The 26,342-nt window shown below is 43.5% G+C and overlaps 1 protein-coding gene across 1 annotated transcript in view; it reads left to right on the top strand.

Moving 5' to 3' along the window:
• KIAA1109 (KIAA1109 ortholog) overlaps nt 1-26,342 on the top strand; it is a 236,674-nt gene that overhangs the window by 46,476 nt on the left and 163,856 nt on the right. The window contains 5 exon segments of the mRNA XM_030564256.1: nt 661-854; nt 8,691-8,770; nt 18,869-19,019; nt 24,063-24,219; nt 25,147-25,225. Of these exon segments, the coding sequence (XP_030420116.1) occupies nt 661-854; nt 8,691-8,770; nt 18,869-19,019; nt 24,063-24,219; nt 25,147-25,225 (661 nt within the window).

Genomic DNA, 26,342 nt, shown 5'->3' with positions numbered 1-26,342 from the left:
ATTCAAAATAGTGCTTAACAGCTTCTATGATCTGTCATAGTATATTGTAAGTTATCACAGAATCTGAAATTCTCGACTACCTATTGTTATATGATGGTCACACGTTTTTTGTAGTGCTGCTGTTTGAATATAATTCAGCATTAATGATGTAGTATGTTCATACTCCTTCAAGGAGTCACATGAGTCAGGGCTGCAGGTTTGGACACATGAGGTAAAGTCCTGGCCCCATTGTATACAGTATATCTACACTGGAATAAAAAACCTGTGGCACAGAATCTCAGAGCCTGGGTCAATTGACTATGGCTTGTGGGGCTCAGGCTCACAAGGATAAAAACTGCAGTGCAGATGTTCAGGTTGGGCTTTGGCCTGGGTTCCAAAACCCCACAAGGGTGAGGGTCCCAGAACCTGGGCTCCAGCCCAAGCCTGAATGTCTACACTGCCATGTGCCCAAGTCAGCTGACCTGGGCCAGCCGCAGCCATGGCATGAGTCTTTTATTGCAGATGTACCCACAGAAGTAAGTGGAAGTTTTGCCACTGCTTCCATTGTGGCTAAGATTTCACTCATAGTCTTTACTGGCATGGTAGACTGGTTAGGTATCTGTGTAAGTAGTATAAACAAAGCAATGCAAAATAAAATAATTGATCTTTCTTTTAACTTAGGGTCGCTTGGCATTTGGGAATCATTATCAGCCACAAACACTCTGCATTAACTTTGATGATGCTTTCTTAACATACACCACGAAACCACCTTCAAGTCACCTTGACCAGTTTATGCACATTTTGAAGGGAAAACTGGAAAATGTCAGAGTCATGTTAGTTCCCAGTCCAAGATACGTTGGTCTTCAAACTGATGAGTAAGAGATTTTGTTTTTAAGAATCCAGATGTAATCTGACATTTTAGCCTGTTCTGTTGTTGTTGTTGTTGTTGTTGTTGTTGTTGTAGGTTGTCTTTTAAAAAAAAAAAAACCCACAAAAAAACCAAGACTGCCTTTTGTTTCTGTTAGTATGGTCTCATTTTCTTTGTGCCATTGTGTCTAATTAGTTAACACCTTTGCCTCTAGAGAGACTTTGGACATTTGACCTTTAACAGAGTAATATTTATAGAGAGATATGCAAGAGTTACTGCTGTTTTGCTAAGACCTTAGAACTCTTCTGTGCACTTTTTGCTGTGATTGATTAGTATCTCGCATTAATTAAATAAACCCATGTTATTTCAAATAAGTTCTGCTACAAGCTGCTTGCTGCTAAAGTCTAGGTCTGCAGCATAAAATTTAGGACAAATACAGGCTGAGATGTTGACTTGCATATAGTCACTTTATATACAGTTATAGCTATTGAAAATAGTGAAAAATGTGAAATTATATGAAAAGTTGCACTATGTTAGTTATAGTAGGAAGTTAACAAGTTTTGAGGAACATGATCTTAAGGAATCCCCAAGATTTATCAAACACAAAACTAGCCTACCTTTTAAATTTTTATTGCAATTCTGTTTATTATCAGGGGCTATTACTGAATTTCCTTAAATTTTAAAATGAGGGTTGTAATCTGACTGATTTAAGATGAGAAAAATTATTGCCTGACTTATGATGCAGTGGCAAATCCAAGTAAAATGTTGTTCATATATGTAACGCAAGTTGTTCATTCTTATGCTTCTGCATGTCTGGCTCCTTGACTAGAACACAGTTCTGAAAAATTCTGAGCAGAGATGACAGGCAAAGGAAGGAAATTGCAAGCTGTATATGGTGGCTGGATACCATAGCAACGCGCACAGTATATGTGCCTAGATGGATACTGTGTAATGTACACACACTTTCACAGTGAAACAGTATGAACATGTAGACAGGCATAAAATTCTGTCTACCGTGACAAGGGTCCTTAAGTAGATTTTCTCCAGCAATATTTTATGTGCAAACAGACTCTTTAGGGCAAAGCTGTTTCATTTTCAGGTCTTAAAAGTGTTGTTTGCTCAACAGAAGGTAAATTCCATGTAATATCTCTGGAAAATAGTGTGTATTTGTCTGGTCTTATTTTATATATGATTAGTCACACGCGCACACACGCACACACGCACACACACACACACACACACACACACACGCACACGCACGAGCATTTTCCGGAGTATGCCTCATTGAATTGTGGAGTAAATTTTGAACTTCAACAGACTGTTCTTAGTTGAGATAAGGGTAAGTTAAGAGTTTACTATCAATACATAAGTCAGGAATAAATTTGTCTTTTTAACTTTTGAAGATTCAATATAAGATGTCCTTTTAAGTTTTAAAAAAAAGTGTTTGGCAGTTTTATCCTTATCCTCTACTCTGGAACTCGAACTTGCCAACAGTCCAGATTAAGGTGATTAGGTTTTTTTGTTGAGCCTTCAAAAACTAGTGTGTGTTGTCAGGAACTCCTTCCTGAGTTCTGTGCTGCTTAGCTTCACACCGTCACTTACAGCATTGCCATTCTGTAAATATTGTTTTCTTTTTGTGTCTCATGTTTGATTCCTGAAAAGAAAAATGTCCGGACTGGGACTCTCATTGTGGAGAAAGATGGAAATATGCCTTTTTGTATAGCTAACTGTATCCTAAATGTTCAGTTAATCCAGTCCTAATTCTTGTCATGGGAACATTGTTTGAAAGCAATGTTTTTCTAAAAAAAAAAAAGGTTAAAAAGATGGAGTCCTTTTGACATTCCTTTAGTATCCCTGTAGATCAGTACTGCAGCCTGTGTAGCAAGGGATCGATACTCTGATCTAGTTAGGTACTCGCACTGAAGATGAAAGCCTAATAGTTAAATTTAAGAGTATTTAAAATCCTTACACTAATGCCTGATAGCCACATCTCTTATTGGACTGATGCTCAACTGGTGATTCTTTTAGTGACTGCTCATTGCAACACTTTGCAACAATTCTAACGGAGAATTATATCTGTTTATGGCTTGTTCTTTGTAGATCCAACATGATTGGAAAGGGTTTTATTTATTTTTTAAAACTGAAAATTTTCGACTTCACTTTAGCCTGGACTCATGGAAAAAAGTCACAACCTACAGAGGTTCTGACTTAATTAAGAGTTTCTTGAAATACTAATTGTATGAAAGATATTTTTGTTTTGAGGATGGTTTATGTTGTGGTGGGACACTGAGGTAGAGTTAAGATAACTGTAATTCAGCATTTCTGTACTTTCAAATGTTCAGGAGTTTAAGTGTAAACTTTAACTTTGAAATATTTGGCTTTCTGTCCTTGTATGTATTTACAACTCTGACTCCAGGAATGAATTATCTGTCTGCATTATGTGTGTATAATATATCTTCTGGTTTATAAAGTATTCTCGAGTGTCTGTGTGTATGAAACACACACATTCAGCCTTGCTGTTTCTAAGGATAGGAGAAGGCTGAGAAATTTCTCTGCAAGGGAGAATAAATAGAGAGTAGCTAACTTCAAATTCTCTGGGAAAATAACAAAGGAATTTTCTTCAGCTGGTAGTAAAAATAATCCTATTTTGCTTTAATCTTGTTAGTTTAACATATTCAAGTTATTATCTTGTTCCTCTGCCTCCCCTAAGGATCTACCTTTGTTCCCTTTGCAACTCCTGGTCCTGGATTGTGAGAGTGTATGGAGAGAACATATGGCTATGTTTAGTGTATGGCTCACCAGATTGACCAGGTATCCTTGAAAAGTGAGAATGGTCTTATCTTTAGGACCTGTCCCAATGCCTTTTTTGGTTTTATAACATCAAGTACTTTGTTCCAGCTTTCGTAAACCCACTGCAGCCTGGGACATGAAACAGGTTAGTTAGCCAGATCAACTGGTGAAATAGGTGACAAGCTGGTTAAGCATATATGCCCTTCTAGGACCAACCATTCTACACCCCAAAGTTAATGCAGGCTGACATCCTAAACTGCCTCCTCCCTGCAAAACTAATGTATACCTAGAGGTGGCTTGATATAGAAAAATAGACTGTTTCTGACTTGAGAACCACTACGAGTAGTGATCCTACAGCAAACTCAGCCACACCATTTCTGTATGCAGGTGGCTACTTATCTGGCCTGAGTCAGCTGCTGTGTTTCGCAGTTCTCCTGCAACAGAACATCAGACTCTGACAGGGCACAGGTGCAAAAGAGATCCTGTGTAAGCAGAGAGAGGAGAAAAGATATATTGAAAGGAAAAAAGAGAGGCATAGAAAAGAGAGAAAATCCAGGTGGATTCAGGAAGAAAAATAAAAACACAAATGGAGAAGAGCAAGAAACAAGAAGGAAGGACTTTTAAGTTGCAGATGCAGGGAAGAAAATACAGGCAAGGGAAAGGACAGAGAACAGTAAAAGGAAATGTAGAAGCATAAATATGGTCTTCTCCTGTGCTGCTATTTATTGTAAGTTATTCTGTTTTTTCTTCTGAAAATGGAACAGAGTGTAGAGGTGAAGGAGATGGGGGTGGTGATATTTGGCTTAAGGTGGGAGACAGGAGGAGTTGGCCCCTTCTCTTGTTTATTCCTTCTATCAGCTTGTATAACTTTCCTATGTGCATCTTTTTATGTGTCTCTTCCCTCTCCCCTCTCCCCAACCCACCTCAAATGGCTTTTATTGATTTGTCAAAGATGAAGTTACTGGAATATAAGTGTCATTTTCTGGTACACTCTTTTCTCAAGTGGACACTTCTCAAAATTCTTAGTTTAATTATTTTGTTTAAGCTCAAACTTAAAAGTGAAAACACCAAGGTTGCAAAGTTAAATGCTCATTCAGGATATGCAGAAGTTCGTTTCCCATTCCCCTTTATGTGGATATGCATTATGGTAGTTCTGATTATATGAACAAAATTTTCTCAAACACAATTTTTATGGCCTTAGATACATATGTGTACTAGTATGTGGTAGGGTTGTCAACTTTCTAATTGCACAAAACCAAATGCCCTTGCTTTGTTTTTTTCCCCACCCCTTCCTGAGGTCCTACCCCTTCTCTGATGATCCACCTCCTTCTTACTTCATCCCTCCTCCTTCTGTTGCTTGCTTTCCCCCACCCTCACTCACTAGCTCGTTTCCACCAGGCTGGGGTAGGGGGTTGGGGTGTGGGAGAGGGTGAGGGCATCGGCTGGGGGTTCAGGCTCTGGCGTGGGGCTGGGGATGAGGGCTTTAGAGTGTGGGAGGGGGCTCTGGGCTGAGGCAGGCGGTTGAGATTTGCCAGGGGGTGTGGGCTCTGGGGTGGGGGTGGGGATGAGGGGTTTGGGTTACAGGAGGGGGATCCAGGCTGGGTCGGGATGCAGGAGGTGATTTGGGTGTGAGCTCTGGAAGGGAATTTAGGTGCGGGAGAGGACTCAGGGCTGGGGAGTGGGAGGAGTGAGGAGTACGGGCTCTGGGAGGGAGTTTCAGTGTGGGAGGGGGCTCAGGGCTGGGGTAGTGGGTTGGGATGTGGGAGGGGTTTTGGAGTGCGGGCTCTGGGTGACACTCACCTCAGCTGGCTCCCCGCAGGTGGCAACATGTTTCTCAGCTCCTAGATGGCTCTGCACGCTGCCTCTGCAACTCCCATTGGCTGTGATTGCTGGCCAAAGGGCACTGGGGAGCCGGTGCTTGGTGCGTCGTGAGGGCAGTGCACGGAGCCGCCCAAGGGGCGAGGGACATGTTGCTACTTGCAGGGAGCTGCACGGAGCCAAGTAGGGAGCCTGCCAGCCCCATGCCAACCGGACTTCTAACAGTCCAGTCAGTGGTGCTGATTGGAGCCATTAGGGTCCTTTTTTTGACCGGGTAGTCCAATCAAAAACCAGACACCTGGCAGCCCTACTAGGTGTGCCAGAAACAAATCTAGGAATACCATATGTGAAAGACATGGTAAACTATACTTACACAACGTACTTCAGTTTAAATAAACACAGAGAAATAATGAAAAATTGCTGGCATATACTGGTGTGTTTGCAGAACTTCTTTCCTGGAAATCTGGCAAAGAGGAGCTCTTATCTGTGCGCTCTGGAAAATTCACTGTAGTAGATCATCTTTAAAAGCCATCTTAAGGGGAGTGAAGCATTCTGGTCTCAAGTCTGTGTGCACTTGAAACAGGAGGCTGTACCTACTAAATTCGTCAGTGTGTGGCAAAATGAGCCGTGCATACGTATATAGTATTGTTATCTTAGCTGCCTGCAAAAACTTCATCTGCGAAGTGTGTGCATGTGTATGACATGCCATTTTCAAAGTGTCATAATTCAGTGAAAACCAAACTAATTTTAATCAGAATGTTCAAAGGTGCTTCTTCCTTTAAGGTAGCTTAGACCACCACATTTATGGGCTGCTGAAGGAAAGGTCACAATAGTATTTTGATTAAAAAAGGTAGTTTCCTCCCACTTATGAACAAAATTAGATTTTTTTTGAAGTCATATAGAGGCAGAGCCCAATTCAGGAAAATTTTAGCCTGAAAAGTGAAAGCTCTGGAAAGTTATAAATGAATAGAAACTGTCACACATCTTTAACTTGGGCGGTTTCTGTTTATGATGGTGTAACATAATTTTACTTACAGTATAACAATTTCATGTTTCCTCCTGTCGGTGTAAATGGCCAGGGTACCCTGCATCTGAAATGGCTTGTGCTAAATAGAGCTATGTATTCCTAACGAGAGACATAGTATAAGGTTGTAATTAACCGTAGGAATGCTAATGTTCTAATGATGTATGGGGTTAAGGTAACTAGGAATATATTTGTTCTTGTCACCATTTTTTTAATGAAAGTATTCATTTTCCTAAGTATTCATTTATGTCCTTTTAGAAGGGTATATAGTACAGCCGTGTCAAGGTAACATTGTTTTATCAGATAATCTTACTTCATGACTCCTCCTATACAGTTACAGGAAGAATATCAGATTTGGACATATAGTATTATTCTAATAGTCTAATTTCTGAAGATGATCTGTCCCTGTGGCCCTGAATGCTATTTTTGTAGGAAAACAATTAACAAATACAAGAATGTAGGACAAGGAGAAAGCAACTCTTTAACAAAGTAAATGAAAATTAAAAGTAGGGCTTCAGTTGTTGATTATGGAATAAGGTAACATCCTAGTCTCTCTGTGTGAGAATAAGTATCTCAAACTGAACCTGATATTTCAATATGTTGAGTTAAATCATCCTTCAGGTTGTTTTAATTTAAAATATTTTAATTGACCTACTACATTTTGAAAATCGATTTAAAAGACAGTGGGGGAAAAAAGAATATAGGATGGTTTATTATTAATGTTTTAACTTTTAAATGGTGTAGGTTATTTAAACAGTTATGTTTTATATTGTAACAAAGCACATAACTATTTTTCTGTTAATGTTTTATTACTGTGCTAGTTTATAATCAGATGTTATGTTGCCATACTACCAGTGACACCAATGATGTCCTTATTCAGAAAAAATCAGTAATGACCAAAGAAAAGAGACTTAAATTCCAAAAAATAGGTTTATTTTCAGAAATCACTTATGCTTTACATGGTAAGAAATGCTTTTACTCATGTGAACTTTCTGAATGCTGCAGTAAGTGTGAGATCTCACTACTCATTGTACTGGTGTACTAACTATTTCCCTTCTCCTAAGGCCTCTGTTGTCCCTCATTCTGAAACTTTAAATAATTAAAAAAGCTATATACTATATTTTCTTCTCCCCTACTCCCCAAATGCATCTGTTGGGGATCTCATGGTTAAAACCCTAGACTGGAATTCAAAGTCTAGGGTGAAATCCTTTGTCCTGGGCCAGCCCCTTGAGGCTAGGTAAAAAGGGCCAGAGCAACATAAAGGGTGTCCTAAAGGACCCATATTCAATCAGGAAAGGGATTTCCTTGGGGCGAATGCTGCAGAAGACAGTCATGAGGCTGCTTCCTGATGATCTCCTTGCAAGACCTGGTGAAGAGGAGGGGGTGGTGAATACGAGGAGGCTATGTTGGGGGTGCACATGCTGTGATACTGCAGCCCATAGGGCTGCATATGGAGACTTCTGTCATTTAGACAGTCTTCAGGGCAAGGCTAAGTTACAGTAGAGGTCTATACAGCCTCTGGAGCAGCCCAGAATTGAGAGATTGCATAGATAACTTAAAACCATCATAGCCCTCACTTGTTAGGGGTTGAGAGTTCTGTGCTGCTTCTCTTAGAGGCACAGCACAGAATCTGACCCCTATGCCCTTTGTTTCTGCTATAGACTATGGCTTTGAGGAACTTCTCTGTTTTCTGAGTTTTCCCACCTATATAATAGGATACTTACCTGCTTTATAGAAAGTTTTTGAGGTTTAATTCATTAATGTCTGTAAAATGCTTTGAGATCATGAGATGGAAGTTACTATGGAACCACAAAATACTTACTAGAATTACTCTGCACTAGCAGGAAAGTCAGCCACTGAACCTGCAGCACCATTCCTACAATACTGGAGGCTCCGAGAGGAACTGATTAGTAAGACACCTGAGGCTTTCCTCAGATCTGAGTAACCTGGAGGATATTTTATAGGATTATCATTAGGACACTGGCAGCCTAAAAATATTTTCTGTACAAATGCCTTTCTAAAAGTGGATTAGTTACTACTTATGGCATGTTTTATCAATTGATTCTAATATTGTCTATGTACTTCTGAGCTTACAGCACTCTTTTTCAGGATACCTAAAAATTCAAATTTAGCTTTATTTAAATTCATAATAGTTAATTCCTTCTGGGATACATTTCATTATTGACCTAACCCTTTTCCCCCTCAAAACAGGCCACCAAGGTTAATGGGAGAAGGCTTTGTTGTAATGCAGTCCAATGATGTTGACATCTATTATTACATGGATGAACCAGGTACCTTCTGTTAAATCATAGTGTTATTTACATAATTTGTGTACTATTTATTTATCAGGACTTAATGTGCTATTAGTTTTAATGTCTTACTATTGTCTTTCTGGAATGCTGAAAGAATTTGTTTCATCTCCAGCTTAGAACAGTTAGCACAAGATGTGAAACAATAAGAATGTTGCAAGAAAGTGTATGGACTGTCCCTGCTGCTCTTTAGTATTATCTACTAAATTTTCACATTGTTGTCATTGAAATGAACAGGTGGGCAGGTTCCACTGACATAAATGGAAAAGAGTACTATTTTATATTTTGAGTCAAAACAATGTTTTCATCAGTATACTTTAACTGTCGTGCTTCATAATGAATATTGTCAAAATTTAGATAAACCCAACATGCAGGCTTCTCTCTGCAAGTCTGGAGAAGGTAAGACCTGGAGGTAGGATTTTCAGAACGGCATCAGTGGGACTTTGTTGCCTAATTCTCCTCAGACGCTTCTGAAAATGCCAAGTTTTCAGTACCTAATATTAAGCGTCTTAAAATCCACATAGAAATCACCTGATTTGTAAAACGATGCTAAGCAAACCTAACTCCAGGTGAAATCAATGGAACTGCAGATGTTTCTGAAAATCAGTCCACTCCTACATTGGTGTATAAGGTCTTGTGTACACAGGGAAGTTTACTCAGTATAACCTAAGGTGTGAATTGAATGTAGTATAGTACCACTATAGCCTCCTGTGTAGATGCTCTTATTCTGGGATAGTGGATTGTTTGTCACTTTGGAAGGGGTTTATAACTAGACCGGTATAACTGATCATTTTTCCCCCATGTAGACAAGTCTTTAATATACCTTTTATGAGCTTAACTTTAGGCACGCACATTAGAGAATTTTGACCTAGGTTCTTGAACACATAGGGTAGGATTTTCACAATTGCTCATTGTTGGCCTATCTCTTTGTCCACACTGAAGTAAATGGCAAAACTTCAACCATATTTACATTAGTAGGTTTTACCAGTAAAATTTCTACCAGCATACAGCTGCTGATATTGCTGTCACTAGTTTGTATTTACATTTGACTGTCTTTGCTGGCACAGCGTGCCCTCACATTGACAGGTTGTACTCGCAAAAGAAGGACAGCATGGTGATTACACATCCCAGTGTCCCTTCTAAGAAATCTTTTGGCAGTGCATTGTGGGCTACCAATGCTCTTCTCAGGCAATTGTGGGAGTTAGGGGATCAAATTCCCACAGTTCCCTCTGTTCCATCCCATAATCTTCTTTTCCTCATGCTGGTTTTCCATCTCATTGTGAGAATCATGGATGTGGAACAGATCAGTAGATCTGGCTTGTCTGTTTTAGAGACAGAGCAGCTGATCTGTGCTTATGGGACTATAAGTACCATCACAGCTGGGTATGCAGTAGAGAAAACTGAAGAGGTGTGGATAATGTGGAAAGCGAATGAAAGTCACAAGGTACTGCAGGCACTCACTGACCAGCTGCACACTATGGAGCAGCAGTTTCTGGGCCTGTGAAATGAGCACCGAACGGTGGGATTGACTTATGATGCAAATTTAGATCAGCAGAAGTGGCTGTAGAATTTTCATATGTGGAAGGCCACATTTCTGGAATTGTTCCGCCATGATTTCAACAGCTTCCACCCCATCATCAACCTCAGCCTGGACCAATCTACACGGGAGGTCCACTTCCTGGACACCACGGTGCAAATAAGTGATTGTCACATTAACCTATACCGAAAACCTACCGACCGCTATGCCTACCTTCATGCCTCCAGCTTCCATCCTGGGCACATCACACGATCCATTGTTTACAGCCAAGCACTGAGGTACAATTGCATCTGCTCTAACCCCTCAGACAGAGACCAACACCTGCAAAATCTCCACCAAGCATTCTCAAAACTACAATACCCGCACGAGGAAATAAGGAAACAGATCAACAGAGCCAGACGTGTGCCCAGAAGCCTCCTACTGCAAGACAAACCCAAGAAAGAAACCAACAGGACTCCACTGGCCATCACATACAGTCCCCAGCCAAAACCCCTCCAATGCATCATCAGGGATCATCCTGGACAACGATCCCACACTTTCACAGGCCTTGGGTGGCAGGCCAGTCCTCGCCCACAGGCAACCTGCCAACCTGAAACATATTCTCACCAGTAACTGCACACCGCACCGTAGTAGCTCTAGCTCAGGAACCAATCCATGCAACAAACCTCGATGCCAACTCTGTCCACATATCTACACCAGCGACACCATCACAGGACCTAACCAGATCAGCCATACCATCACCGGTTCATTCACCTGCACGTCCACCAATGTAATATATGCCATCATATGCCAGCAATGCCCCTCTGCTATGTACATCGGCCAAACTGGACAGTCGCTACGGAAAAGGATAAACGGACACAAATCAGATATTAGGAATGGCAATATAAAAAAACGGTAGGAGAACACTTCAACCTCCTTGGCCACACTATAGCAGACCTTAAGGTGGCCATCCTGCAGCAAAAAAACTTCAGGACCAGACTTCGGAGAGAAACTGCTGAGCTTCAGTTCATCTGCAAATTTGACACCATCAGCTCAAGATTAAACAAAGACTGTGAATGGCTTGCCCACTACAAAACCAACTTCTCCTCCCTTGGTTTTCACACCTCAATTGCTAGAAGAGGGCCTCATCCTCCCTGATTGAACTAACCTCATTATCTCTAGCTTGCTTCTTGCTTGCATATATATACCTGCCCCTGGAAATTTCCACTACATGCATCCGATGAAGTGGGTATTCACCCACAAAAGCTCATGCTCCGCAACGTCTGTTAGTCTGTAAGATGCCACAGGATTCTTTGCTGCTTTTACAGATCCAGACAAACACGGCTACCCCTCTGATACATTTCTGGAATGGTGTGCCAGGCTCCCTTCAGCACAGAGACCCAAAAACAAGAGCTGCTTTGACAGTAGAGAAATGGATGGTGATTGCTGCTCAGAAAGGTTTACTCTTGAGGGAATTTTGGACCAAAAAGTTACAAATTCTGCATGCAGTGTTTTAATAATTATTTTATTTGTCAAAATAACACAATATAATGGCACTATTTTCAATTATTTTGGTAATTTAGTTCAAAGTACCTGTCAGCAAGTACAGACAACAAAGAAGATTCAGGAAATGTTTTTTGACAAATAGATTTTACTCCACAGAGCTGATGGAAATACTCATATTTCCATGTATGCCACGCACAGAAGACTAAAGGTATGCTGTTCAGACTTCCGGGCTTGGAGCTCTAGGACCCTCTCCACCCCTGCAGAGTCCTAGAGCAGCTGTGGGCAAACTGTGGCCCATGGGCCACATCCGGCCTGTGGGACTGTTCTGCCCAGTCCCTGAGCTCCTGGCCAGGTAGCATAGTCCACGACCCCTCCCCTGGTGTCCTTCCTCCCCCGCAGGTACGTCACCACGCGGGCTGCACTGGCCCGCTGCTCCCGCTTGGCAGCATGGGGAGCGCAGCTGGCTCTGGCTGGGTATCGCAGCTGTGAGCTCCTGCTGCAGGTAAGGGGGTGGGGAGCAGGGGGTGGTCGGGTAAGGGTGCGGGGAGTCCTGGGAGGAAGTCAGGGAGGAGGGGCGGTTGGATGAGGCAGAGGTTCTGGCGAGGCAGTCAGGGGATGGGGAACAGAGAGGGTTGGGAGTGGGAGTCCCATGGGGCCTGTCAGCGGGAGGGGATGTGGATATGGGTCGGGAGGACAGTCAGGGGACAGGGAGCAAGGGGGGTTGGATAAGGGGGTGGGATCTCGGGGGGCAGTTAGGGGTGGGGTTTCCCTGGAGATGGTGGTCAGGGGATGAGGAGCGGAAGGTGGTTGGATGGGGGTGTCTTGGGGCGGCTGTCAGGGGGGCAGAGGTGTGGATAGGGGTTGGGGCAGTCGGGACAGGGAGCAGGGGGCTGGATAGGGGGCAGGGGTCCTGGGAGGGGGTGATGAGGGGATAAGGAGCAGGGTGGGTTGGATGGGTTGGGAGTTCAAAGGGGGGCAGTCAGGGAGTGGGAAGTGGGAGGGGGCAGATCAGGGGTGGGGGCCAGGCTGTTTGGGGAGGCACAGCCTTCCCTACCCAGCCCTCTGTACAGTTGCACAACCCTGATGTGGCCCTCAGGCCAAAAAGTTTGCCCACCCCTGTCCTAGAGCCTGGGCTCCAGCCCCAGTTCAGAAGTCTATACAGCAATGAAACAGTCTTGTAGCCCAATCCCAACGAACCTGAGTTGGCTGGCATAGGCCAGCTGCGGGTTTTTCTTTGCTGTGTAGACATACCCTAAATAGCAGTACATCTTTAGGAGTGAAGTTAGGGCATGACCTGGTATAGCACTTAAATATGTGCATAAAGTACAGCATCTGAGTATCCCCTTTGAAACTAATGGTTTGCCAGCTTGCATCCTTAGTGAATGGCATGGTTAAGTAGTTCTCACCATATCACTTTAAAGTCACTGGAGTAGAATTGAAATTGCTCTAGACAACAGATTAGAAAGGAAATGGGAGTGGAGTCTCCAGCATGGCATGGGAAGTGCAGATCACTACTGCACAGAGGTAGGGGATCACCCTGCAGACTTCCATCTCCCTCTAGGACGCAGACTTGGTGGTGAGGCTGCACCTGACCCTGACCCAGTGCAAGGCCTGAGCTTGCCTCAGTAACAAGTCTGGGCCTGCCCCTCCACATCAGCTGGGCAGGATCCAAGTGTGGAGGGGCTTAGTGTGGGGGATCCATGTATGGGATAAGAGGGTTCTGTGTGGGGCAGTCTTGGTGTGGGTTGCTCAGTGGGGGGTCCAGGTGCAGTGAAATGGGACTCTGCAAGGGGGGAAGGGTCCAGATCAGGGGTCTCAAAGTCCCAGCCCGCGGGTCATCTGCCACCCGAGAACCTTCCCAGTGTGGCCTGCAGGGCTCCAGCAATGTTGGGGCTGGGTCTCTCCCTTGGCCCTGTCTGCCACCCCCGGGCGCTCCCACTATGCATGTCCCCTAGACAATTTAAAATGGCCCAGGGCCCCGCCCACCACCAACAGTGCAGCTGAGCTGAGCGGCTTCCTGCGTGCTTGATCCACGTGGCTGCTGATCCCTTCCTGTGTCCCTGGGGCGGGGTGGGGCTGTGTGTCTGCACGCTGCCCCTGCCCCAAGTGCTCCTGTGGCCAATGGGAAGCTGCGGGGGTGGTGTGTGGGGGGCAGCAGCGTGCGGAGACGACCCCAGCCCGCCCTGCCCTGCCTTGAAGCCCTGGGTAAGCGCCACGCCCCCTGACTCCCTCCAAAAGCCTGCACCCCCACTCACTCCTCACATTCCTCTTCCTGCCCCCAAACTCCCTCCCAGAGCCTGCACTTCCTTCCCATTCCCACACACCCTCTTCCGCGTCCAAACTTCCTCCTATAGTCTGCATTCTTCCCTCCTCATAGACTCATAGACTCTCCCTCCCAGAGCCTGCACCCCCACTTCCTGCTCCAGCCCAGAGCCTGCATCCAGCACCCAAACGTGCTCCCAGAGCCTGCCCCCCAGACCCGATCCCCCATGCAAACTCCCTCCCAGTGCCCAACCTCTCACCTCTTCTGCACTCAAACTCCCTCCCAAAGCCTGCACCCTGCACCTGAATCTCCTTCCCCACACCCAAACTCCCTCCCAGAGCCTTAGACAAGTAGGGGGTGGAATTTGGGGGGGGCAGAGTTGTAGGGGGCCAGTTCTAGGAAGCATGAGTGACGTTATTGGCTCTCTGGGAGGATTTGAGGACTGGCACTGGCCCTAAGGTAAATTGCGTTTGAGACTCCTGATTTAGATGAAGGTGATTGGGCTCAGCAGGGAGATCTGGGTGTGGGGGAGATGTGGCCTAAGCAGGGCAATCTGGGTGCAGGGACCTCAGCCGGGACGGTGGAGGGATCTGGATGCTGGTGGGGTGGGACTGTGGGTGCAGCTGGTTGGGGGGGAGTCCGGATGCAGGGGGCGGGACTCGGATGGGAGGGATATCTGGGTGTGTGGGGGCATCTGGATGCATGGGGGTTGGGCAGATGGGAGGGACAGCTCCCCATATAGTGACACCTCCCCCCATCGCTTGGGTGCAATGGGGGCAGAAAGCAGGGTCCAGGGCAGAGCTTCTTGCAACTAGGGGAAGTTCTCAGGGGTGGGTCTGGTCTGGCCCCAGGAGTGGCTTTTGCAGGGGAAGAGGAGATCCCTCCCTTACACCCACACCAGCCCAGCGAGGATGAACAGCTGGAACTCAGTGTATGGTAGGAGCCACTGGCTGGGGTGTCTCCAGCACTATCCCTCTCTGGCTGTAGGCATACCGTGATAGTGAGCAAGAGGAACAGAGTCTTGCATGCTTACCTATCTCTGACCCCCAAGGCAGTGATTTGTATGTCCCCTGGCTGCTCCTGATGCCAAACCAGATGCACCTGCTTGGGACCTCTGCCTGGGAGGGGCACATGAATAAATTATTTTGCAGGGAAAGAGTAAAATCTTGCACAATAGTGTAGAATTCATGTAGTCTCAGTGCTCAGTTACTGGATTGTTTGGAAGCATTCTTCTGTATTTAATTTGAATGCATTTTTGTTTTTGAATGGATCGAATTATATTTGCATTACTGTATTTTTATTCTACTGGACATTTGTTTTCTTCCTGCAAGTTTTTATTTTGAATGCATCAACGTCCTACCAAGTTATCTATTTGGGAATGCTTTTTGGTTGCTGTAGCAATGTGGGACTCACCCCTGCAGCTCCTCTTGCTGGTCTCTTATGGGAATTAGCTCTCCAGCCTCTGGAGCGCCCTCTGCAGGCCGGTGTCCTGCTACCGCTTGGCCCCTGTGTCCCTCCCAGACCTGGTGCCCTGTTATCTGGGGCGCTGCCCCCTGGCAGTAACCCCTCAGACATAAGGTCTCCCCTCCCCGGGGAACCCCCACCCACTATCCCCACCTCACCTCAGTATACGGCTACTGCCAGTCATTGTCTAGCCCCCATGCCCCTGGGACAGACTGCAATATCAGTCTACTCATTACTGGCAAGGTTGGGTTTGGACCTGCTGCCTTTGCCTTCCCCTGGGCTGCCCTCTGCAGTCCCCAGTACCTATTAGCCCAGTGCTAGGCTGCAGCCTGGGGCTTTGCAGGCTGGAGCTCCCCAGCTCCTCTGCCCTTCCCCAGCCCTGCTCCACTCAGGTACCCTGTCTCTAGCTCCCTGCAGCCAGGCCCATCTCCCTCTACAAACAGAGAGAGACTCTTGAGCTCCTAGCTCCCAGCCTCTTATATAGGGCCAGCTGAGGTTTGATTGGGGCGTGGCCCAGCTGCGGCTACTTCCCCAATCAGCCTAGCAGCTTTTTCCCGTGCCACAGCCCTCTCCCAGGACTGTCTTTAAATCCTGCAGGGCAGGAGTGGGTGACCACCCCGCTACAGTTGCCTAAAGTATTTTTTGTTGGTTTTGGCCTGTTAATTTTACCAGGGCCGGCTTTAGGAAGTGCAGGGCCCAATTCGAACACTTTTGGCAGAGCCCTGGCAGGGATGACTTAAAAACAAAAAAGTGTAAAAAAAAAAAAAAAAAAAAAAACCACCAAACAAAACAAAACAAAAAAACCCCTTTCATTTCTTCCATGTATTGTTTACTTTCCATAACTATATAAATAGTAAAATTGTATATTATGTACATTACATCATATATGCTGTTGATTGGTTATTAATGACTGCCGTTTCACATGTGTGGGTCCCAACTGCTTCCTGCCCCTCTCATTGAAGCAAGTGTGCAGGTTACTGGCCTGGGAACTGCAGGGCAGCAGTGGACATGGGGTGGTTCGAGGCAGGGCAGGGGCTGACTGGAGGTAGGGTCTGGCTGCAGGCAGGGCGGGGAGTGTGGAGCGGGCTGGCTTCAGGCAGGGCCACAGGGGGGTGCAGCAGGGGTTGGCAGGGCTGGAGACAGGAGTATGGGACTGGCTGGCTTCAGGCAGGGGGGTGCAGCAGGGGTTGGCTGGAGACAGGGCAAGGTGGGCAGTGCAGGGCTGGTGCGGGCAGGGGTGTATGGCAAGGGTTGGCTGGAGACAGGGCAGGGCGTTTGGTAGGGGCTGACTGTGGGCAGGAGGTGCAGAGCTGGCTGCAGGCAGCGAGGGGCGGGGCTGGTGCGGGCAGGGCACGGGGTGCAGCAGAGGCAGCTGGAGCCCCAGCCCTTTAAAAAGCCCCCAGAGCCCCCCGCTATCCCAGGGCTCTGGGGGGCTATTTAAAAGGTCCGGGGCTCCCCTGCTTCTACCCCGCCCCAGACCTTTTAAATAGCCGTGGGAGCCCTGGGGAATGCATGGGGGCGGCGGGGCTCCGGCGGCTATTTAAAGGACCGGGGTGGCAGAGGCAGCTGGAGCCCTGGCCCTTTAAATAGCCCCCAGAGCCCCCTGCTACCCCAGGGCTCTGGGGGCTATTTAAAGGGCCCGGAGCTCCAGCTGGGGGCACGAGGCTTGCCGCGCTCCGGCCGGAGCTCCAGCCAGGAGAGCGGGGCTGCAGGGCTTGTGGCACTCCGGCCGGAGCTCCAGCCGGGGCCACAGGACTTACCGTGCTCTGGCCGTTGCTCCAGCCAGGGCAGCGGGGCTTGTCGCGCTCTGGTCAGAGCTGCAGCTGAGAGAGCAGGGCTGTGGGGCAGCCCCGCTCCCGCCAGCGCTTTGGTCAGGGGAGCGGGGCAATGGAAGACCCCGGAGCAGACCGCAGCCAGGGTAAGTAAAAAAAATTTAAAGGTGCCTAAAGCGCTGGGCCCTCTTAGGCGCAGGGCCCGATTCCCAGGAATCGGGCGAATCGGCCTAAGCCGGCCCTGAATTCTACTGTGTGCTCTTAAAACAAATTGGCTACTTTAAAATCTAATTCCGTTTTTCCTTGCCCACGTGCAGTTGTCTGCCATTTTGAGGGTGTGTGTGAAGGACAGATAGGAGACAGTGAAGTGTTGGGTGCTGTGAAGAAAATTTATTTTAAAAACCATGTGCAATATGGGAGTAGTAAATTACCCTACCCTATTCTCTTTTTCAGGGGGTTCCCTCTGAGTTTGGCTGGTTCTCAGAGCTTCTTGGGTATATGTGGGGCTCATGTCTCACTTCTTAGTGAGCTCTTCATCACTGTGCAGTTCTAGTGTGCCTTCCTCAGACATTATGGGGCATTCACTGTTAGTCAGTAGTTGCTGGGGTCCCCACTCGTTGTGGCAGCTCTGAAGGGCAGCACCAATTTTTTTTGTTTTCCTCCATTGCCTTTTGGTAGGACAGCTGCAGTTCCTTCTCCATTGCCTGGCATAGGAACTCATCCCTGTCATATTTCAGTTTCTGCATTGCAATGTCCGAATAAACATTTTTGTTCCTGTGTGAATTCTGTAGTTACGCTTCCATTGCTCCTCTCCTCACTGGCTGAGGACATCCAAGACTACTTTCCTGTAGTAGGCAATAGCACTAGAGTTCACTGGCGTTTTAGCTGTAGCTTTACATGGAGCCATACATGGGTGTTTGCAAAAGTGAGCTAACAAGAACAGAGGCATTTCCAAAAACTCTGGATATTTTAAAGGTGGTCACTTTTAAAATAAGCAGATGCAGAAGAATTCTTTAAGCAGAAGAATTCAAAAATTTGAGCAGAGAGCAGTCACTAGGACAGTGTCATCATGGCAATATTGCTGGAGGGCTGTTTGTACTAGTGCAGCTAATACAGTGTTCACACAGGCGTTGAACCAGTGTAAGTGCGTCAGTAGAGGGATTATGCTGCTCAGGAAGATGATTTAACTTGACCCGCAGTAGTTGAGGGTTTTGTCAGCAGGACTGAAAAGGCAGTGTCACATGCGAAGTTGTGCTGACAGAAGACAGGTTTTATTGCTAAAATTATTTAGTGCGGGTTCAATGGATTTTACTGACTTTAGTGGAGCAAAGTTAGCTGTCATTGAGTGCTTTGGAAAAATTCCTTGGACGCTTGCTTTCAGTCATATCCTTCTCTTCCTTTCTCTTTAGTCTACATGAAGAATGGTTTGACTCTTATGTCCTGCAGTGGTCTTGAATGAAACTGATATCTGCATACTTTAATTGTGTAGAAGTCTGCAAAAATTTGTCATAATTGGAAACAGCTTCCTGGAGTAATGTTTACTGTGTTACATGCTACAGGTCTTGTACCAGAGGAGACAGAGGAAAATAATGATGGAGAAACAAGCGATGAAGACAGTAAACTGCAAGACCTGCCTCCATGTTGGGGATTAGACATTGTATGTGGGAAAGGAACAGATTTCAACTATGGACCGTGGGCTGACAGGCAAAGGTATTAAACTGAATTGCATTTTTAATATTAATCTTGAATATCATTTCCTGTTTGGAAATTGTTATGAAGTCTCCATTGATATTGCTGCTCAGGCTTTTAATTGTACATGGTAGACTACTAAGTATAAACAGTCAAAATATGAAATTAAAGGATCTCTGTCCAGTAGTTTAGGCCTAATAGTAGGCTCAGCATTAGCTGCTATGCATGCTATGAATTTAAGGACCATTCTTCACAGAGATAATAAGCAGAACACTTTAGATTTTTTTAAAACCAATAAATTGTAGTCCTATCTAATGAATATAGTAGTTCTGATGCTGTCAAATTTCTGTATCTGTAGCAAATTTACACTTAAGTCATTTGAAAAAAACAAACAAACAAAAAACCCTCCACAGTTCTGCCATTTTCTGTATACAATAAAACTGTAATGATTTTTTTGTGGAGAATTGGAGCAAAGGGATATTATAAACTGTAACTCTTCATTTTTCCCTTTAGATTAGGGTAGGGAATTAATAAGGAGGAAAATATTGTTCTGTAAATTGGAATTATTGGTGGGAACAGGCAAATGCTTGATGGAATCCCAACAAATACTTACAGGTTTGGCCTTTTGCCTTAAATTACAAGTGTAGATTCTACCACCATTTTTTACTTTGGATAGCACTTTGCTCTGAGAAGTCCACTGAAATTCCACTGAAGTCAGTGGGACTGTTTACATGTACAGGTAAGGTACAAGTTGCATAAAGGTGACAAAATCTGGCCATTTATGAAAAAAATATTGAGAAGAATCACATACTTGTTATCCCTCTTGCATGTATGCCATTTACCCATCTGTGAAATCATTGTGATTGACTACCTTATAGGAGTGTGAGACTGTGTAGATCATCAGGAGTATAGATAATAAATAATATCTTCAAGCACCTAAAGGAAATAACTTCTGTGTACAGCATAGTGCATTCCTGGGAACATGAAACCTCTGATTTTTAGTATCACCAAGAAAATTTGCTCTCCTTTAGCAAACCTGCTCAGTGATGGTGGCATTGATGCTGAGGTGAGATACATACCCTGTGGTCAGGTAAAGGATCCAATGTGGTGAGTCTTTTCAAAGGAGAGGATGGAAGATGATAACATACAGGTAGAATCTGATGAGAGAGTCAAACCAAAAAAAAGTCTCATTCTATTACATGATGTAATGGGAGACAGCTGAAAAGTGACAAGTAGTTTTTTTGAAGTGCTTTACAGAAACTTGGTGAAATGAGGATAATCAATGGGACACAGTAATACCAGGGTACAAAATATATCAGAAGGAGAGTGGCACTATATGTGAAAGAAAGCGTAGAATCAAATGAAGTCAAAATCGGTAATGAATCAAACTGTGACATAGAATCTCTATGGATAGTAGTTCCATGCTCAAATAATAATATAGCAGTAGGGATATATTACTGACCACCTGATCAGGATGGTGATAGTGACTGTAAAATGCTCAGGGAGATTAGAGAGGCTATTAAAATAAAACAATAATAATGGGGGATTTCAACTATCCCCATATTGACTGGGTACATGTCACCTCAGGACGGGATACAGAGATAAAGTTTCTTGACACCTTAAATAACTGCTTCTTGAAGCAGCTAGTCCTTGATCCCACAAGAGGAGAGGCAATTCTTGATTTAGTCCTAAGTGGAACACAGGATCAGGTCCAAGAGGTGAATATAGCTGGAGCGCTGGTAATGGTGGCCACAATATAATTAAATTTAAACATCTCTATAGTGGGAAAAACATTACAGCGGCCCAGCACTATAGCATTTAATTTCAGAAACAGGAGCTACACGAAAGTGAGGAGGCTAGTTAAACAGAAAATAAAAGGTACAGTACCAAAAGTAAAATCCTCAAATTAAAATACATAGAGAACTAAAAAAGAGCCACTGTGGCTAAACAACGAAGTAAAAGAAGCAGTGAGAGGCAAAAAGGCATCCTTTAAAATGTGGAAGTTAAATCCTAGTGAGGAAAATAGAAGGAGCATAAACTCTGCCAAATGAAATGTAAAAATATAATTAGGAAGGCCAAAAAAGAATTTGTAGAACAGCTAGCTAATGACTCAAAGTAATAGCAAAATATTTTTAAAGTACATCAGAGGCAGAAAGCCTGCTAAACAACCAATGGGGCCACTGGACAATTGAGATGCTAAAGGAGCACTCAAGGATAAGGCCATTGTGGAGAAACTAAATGAATTATTTGCATCGGTCTTCATGGCAGAGGATGTGAGGGAGATTCCCAAACCTGAGCCATTATTTGTAGGTGACAAATCTGAGGAACTATCCCAGATTGAGGTATCATTAGAGGAGGTTTTGGAATAAATTGATAAACTAAACAGTAATAAATCACCAGGACCAAATGGTATTCACCCAAGAGTTCTGAAGGAAATCAAATGTGAAATTGCAGGACTACTTATTATAGTCTGTAACCTATCATTTAAATCAGCTTCTGTACCAAATCACTTTAGGATAGCTAATGTGACATTAATTTTTAAAAAGGGCTCCAGAGGTGACCCCAGAAACTACAAGCCGGTAAGCCTGACTTCAGTACCATGCGAACTGGTTGAAACTATAGTAAAGAACAAAATTGTCAGATCCATAGGTGAACATAATTTGTTGGGGAATAGTCAACATGGTTTTTGTAAAGGGAAATTATGCCTCACCAATCTACTAAAGTTCTTTGAGGGGGTCAACAAGCATGTGGACAAGGGGGATCCAGTGGATATAGCGTATTTAGATTTTCAGAAAGCCTTCAACATGGTCCCTCACCAAAGGCTGTTAAGCAAAGTAAGCAGTCATGGGATAAGAGGGAAGGTCCTCTCATAGATTGGGAACTGGTTAAAAGATAGGAAACAAAGGGTAGGAATAAATGGTCAGTTTTCAGAATGAAGAGAAGTAAATAGTGGTCCCCCAGGGGTCTGTACTGGGACCAGTCCTATTCAGCATATTCATAAATAATCTGGAAAAAAGGGTAAACAGTGAGGTGGCAAAATTTGCACATGATACAAAATTATTCACGATCCCAGGCAGACTGCAAAGAGCTACAAAAAGGATCTCTCAAAACTCGGTGACTGGGCAACAAAATCGCAGGTGAAATTCAGTGTTGATAAATCCAAAGTAATGCACATTGGAAAACATCATCTCTACTGTATGTATAAAATGATAGGGTCTAAATTAGCAGTTGCCATTCAAGAAAGAGATCTTGGAGTCATTGTGGATAGTTCTCTGAAAACATCCATTCAATATGCAGCGGCAGTCAAAAAAGCGAACAGAATGTTGGGAATCATTAAGAAAGGGATAGATAATAAGACAAAAAATATCATATTGCCTCTATATAAACCCATGTTACGCCCACATCTTGAATACTGCATGCAGATGTGGTCACCCCATCTCAAAAAAGATGTATTGAAATTGGAAAAGGTTCAGAAAAAGGCAACAAAAATTATTAGGGGTATGGAGCATCTGCCATATGAAGAGAGATTAATAAGACTGGGTCTTTTCATCTCGGGGGGGAAAAGATGACTAACGGGGATATGATAGAGATATAAAATCATGACTGTTGTGGAGAAAGTAAATAAGGAAGTGTTATTTACTCCTTTTCGTAACACACGAACTGGGGATCACCAAATGAAATTAATAGGCAACAGATTTAAAACAGACAAAAGGAATTATTTTTTCAAACAATGCACAGTCAATCTCTGGAACTCCCTGCCAGAGGATGTTGTGAAGGCCAGGACCATAACAGGGTTCAAAAGAGAACTAGATAAGTTCATGAAGGATAGGTCCATCAATGACTGTTAGCCAGGATGAGCAGGGATGATGTCTCTAGCCTCTGTTTGCCAAAAGCTGGGAATGAGTAACGAGATGGTTCACTTGATGATTATCTGTTCTGTTCATTCCCTTTGGGGCACCTGGCATTGGCCACTGTCAGAAGACAGGATACTGGACTAGATGGACCTTTGGTCTGACATAGTATGACCCTCCTTGTGTTCTTATGTTTTATATCTTGGGCATAACTTTTTTTTCATTGCTGATTTAAAAAAAAAATAGGGTGGAGTTTTCAAAAGTACTGAAGTTGTTTAGAAGCATAATAAAGTCAATGGGATTTGCTGCTTTAATTCACTTAAGTGCTTTTGAAAATCCCACTTTTAACCTCTGAACTCCATTTCAAGAACCCTTCACTTTCTTCAGGCAGGCATTTAATGAATTTGCATAGGGTAATTCTGAAAAAAAATGATAATTTCTCAGCAACTACAGCAGTCAGGTCTTGAATGCATTGAAAAAAAGACATTCTCATTCAAGTACTTTTATTTTTTCCAAGCAAGTATTTCATACCTGGCTACAGTTTTAAAACCGTTCTGTGGAATTTGACCTTAGTTCACTGATGGATTCCTTATTTGAACCACATATTTCAGGCTCTCCATGCTTTTATCATCCTCTCAGTTTCCTTTCTTATGGCTGTTTATTTGGTTCAAATTGCAGAAATTCAGACTGTTCTGATCCACACATTCTAATTTCAAAGACAATTTGTTATTTTTATAGTTTATGTGCTTCTGCCAATTATACACAATCAAAAAGTGACCTTGTCATCTCTGTTGTCCTAATCTCCAAACAAGGTAATTACAGCATATTGTGGTGGGAAGATGAAATGAAGAAAAAATGTAACTACTTGTATTTACTTTCTGGGACTATTATACGTTGTTCCTTCCTGTCATGCGCTCATAGCATGCCTCTCCACCACAACCATACCTGCGTATGTTTATTTCCTAGCAGTTTGAATATCTAGTTTATTTTGAATTTGATTTCACTAATGAGGCAGATGTCTGTCCAATGACTAGGTTTGAAGATTTCAGTGTCTTGCAGCTTTATGCAAATGTTATTTCTTCCTTCACTTTCCTTACCTGTTGTCTGTCCAAGGACCTAATTCGATTACACAGACTGGTGGCAAAGAAATTTGTAGATGAGCCAAATTGTTTCTTTCCCTGGGAGTAACTATATTTCTCTTCTTGTTTTCTAGGGACTGTTTGTGGAAATTTTTTTTCCCCCCAGATTACCAGGTTATGAAAGTCTCAGAAATTGCACAACCTGGCAAGCCAAGACAGATCCTTGCTTTTGAGTTGCGGATGAATATCATTGCAGATGCCACTATTGACTTGCTGTTTACCAAAAACAGGGTAAATAATGGCCAGGTGGTTAGAAAGAAATGTTAGGATAACTCTGAATTTTACAAGCTCCTGTGATTAGGTTGTCTGGCTTTTTGTTTGTGCATATTTTCATTTGTCAAGTGGTATCTAGAGATATTTAAATATGGTATTTTGGGGGGTGGGGGAGATTTTTGCTTGGATCTCCCTGAATTCTGTGTAGAATCATGTGAGCTAGAAGAGAAAGGGAAATATAATCTTCTTTCATACATACCAGTTCCTCTCTCAGCCAAGGATCTTCTGATTGTTAATGTTAATGTTATTCTCAGTATCATGATTTCTCATATTTTTTTAAACATTAAGGCCATGTAATCATCTTCGTAGGATATTCCGAATTAGGTGATAGTAACTCCATGAAATTTCCATCATAGAGTTTCCTACATAGTCTGCCATTATAATTCGGTTTCCCGTGAAGGAGAGCTGATTTCTAAAATATTGAGGGGAAAGATGGGTAATTTAATGCTAATTCCTGGGTCTAGTTAGTGGCAGTGTTGCCTCTATTGGCATCACTCACCCACGCTCTTCCATATGCATATCCTGAACCCTGCACAGGGGGTTTCAGAACTGAGACAGTGGAATAATTCCAGGGACACAGCCCACTTTTCTGTCCCATTACTCATCAGGTCAGGTTATCTGATGCCATATTCTCATGGCCCTAAATCAGTACTTGTTATACCTCAGAAATTGTAAATATTTTCCTTTAAAATCATTGCTTATAGATCCCTTGTTAATATTCAGCATGTTTTTAGTCCAAGGAAGACTACAGTCAACTAGATCCTTCTTTTTTAATCCTCACAATTTAACTATGAATAATGATAGCCAGAGGCATGACATACACTGGCTCAAGATAGGGGGTGAAATAATGTTTCAACTTTTTTCCCCCTCCTTTGGCTGATGTAGGAAACCAATGCTGTACATGTAAACGTTGGAGCAGGCTCGTATTTGGAAATAAATATTCCTGTGACAATCAGTGAAAATGGTAAGTTAATGAGGCAGTTTATTTTACATTTTTAAGATTGTGCATCAGAGAAAACATTTTATTAATTCATAGGATTGGGATATCCTAAGCTGTTTTCCCCTCATGGCTACAAAGGACCTATATTTCTATGTAAAGGAGCAATGATAACTTATATTTTCATAGTGCCTTTCATTACAGGATCTCAAAGCTCTTTAAAAATACAGGTTTAACTCTTGTGAAGCTCTAATTTATATCAATAAGACATTGCAATAACTTCTCCCTAGTTACTGAAAACAAGGCTCTTATTTTGTCTTCTTTTATTCATATTTTAGCATATTACATAAATTGTATCCGTACAAAGGCAGGTCCCATTTTTCAATGTGATTACTATAACAAGTCTTCAGAAACATCTTGGGTAATACATTGATGAAATATTAACTTAGTCATAGAAATACCATGTAAAGTCAAGATAAAGCTCAGGGTGGAGGGAGGCTGGGAATAGGGCTCTTCTGTTGCCTTCCCCTGTCAGTAAGTGTGGAAGTCCTATGTTAAATATGCTGAAGTTCTCCTTACTTGCTTTTGCTTATGTGTCTGTTCTTTACCCTGTATATAAGGAGTAGTAGATGCAGCTTCCTTTTGAAGTCCATCATTGCCTTTCCTATCACTCTCTGTCTGTTTTGGCTATTGTACATATATATATTATCCCTATCACCATAATATCTGAGCACCTTACAATCTTTAATGTATGTATCCTCACAAACACCCCTGTGAGGGAGGGGATATATTGCTATTCTCATTTTACAGATGGATGACTGAGGCACAGAGAAGCTAAGTGACTTGCCCAAGGTTTCACACACAGGCTGTGACAGAGTTGCAAATTGAAACCTTTTCTCCAGAGCCCCAGAGTAGCCTTTTCTGGACCAGCAAGATTCCACAACTGCTTTATCTTAATTTAAGCCTTTGTCATCCAACTAGTGAAGGACAGAACTGGAGTCTCACACTATTGATTCTCTTCATGATGTGTTTTGCACCTCATGATGTTTATTTTATAAAGTATTTGAATTTCTATTTAACTCTTGCGTCTTGTAACTCAGAAATAATCTTGTCACACAAGAAAAGCCACGATGTAAACATTATT

This window comes from Gopherus evgoodei, chromosome 5 (genome assembly GCF_007399415.2).
Source record: "Gopherus evgoodei ecotype Sinaloan lineage chromosome 5, rGopEvg1_v1.p, whole genome shotgun sequence".
In the NCBI taxonomy this organism is placed as follows: domain Eukaryota; kingdom Metazoa; phylum Chordata; order Testudines; family Testudinidae; genus Gopherus; species Gopherus evgoodei.
This window is presented reverse-complemented; position numbering and strand designations above follow the sequence as displayed.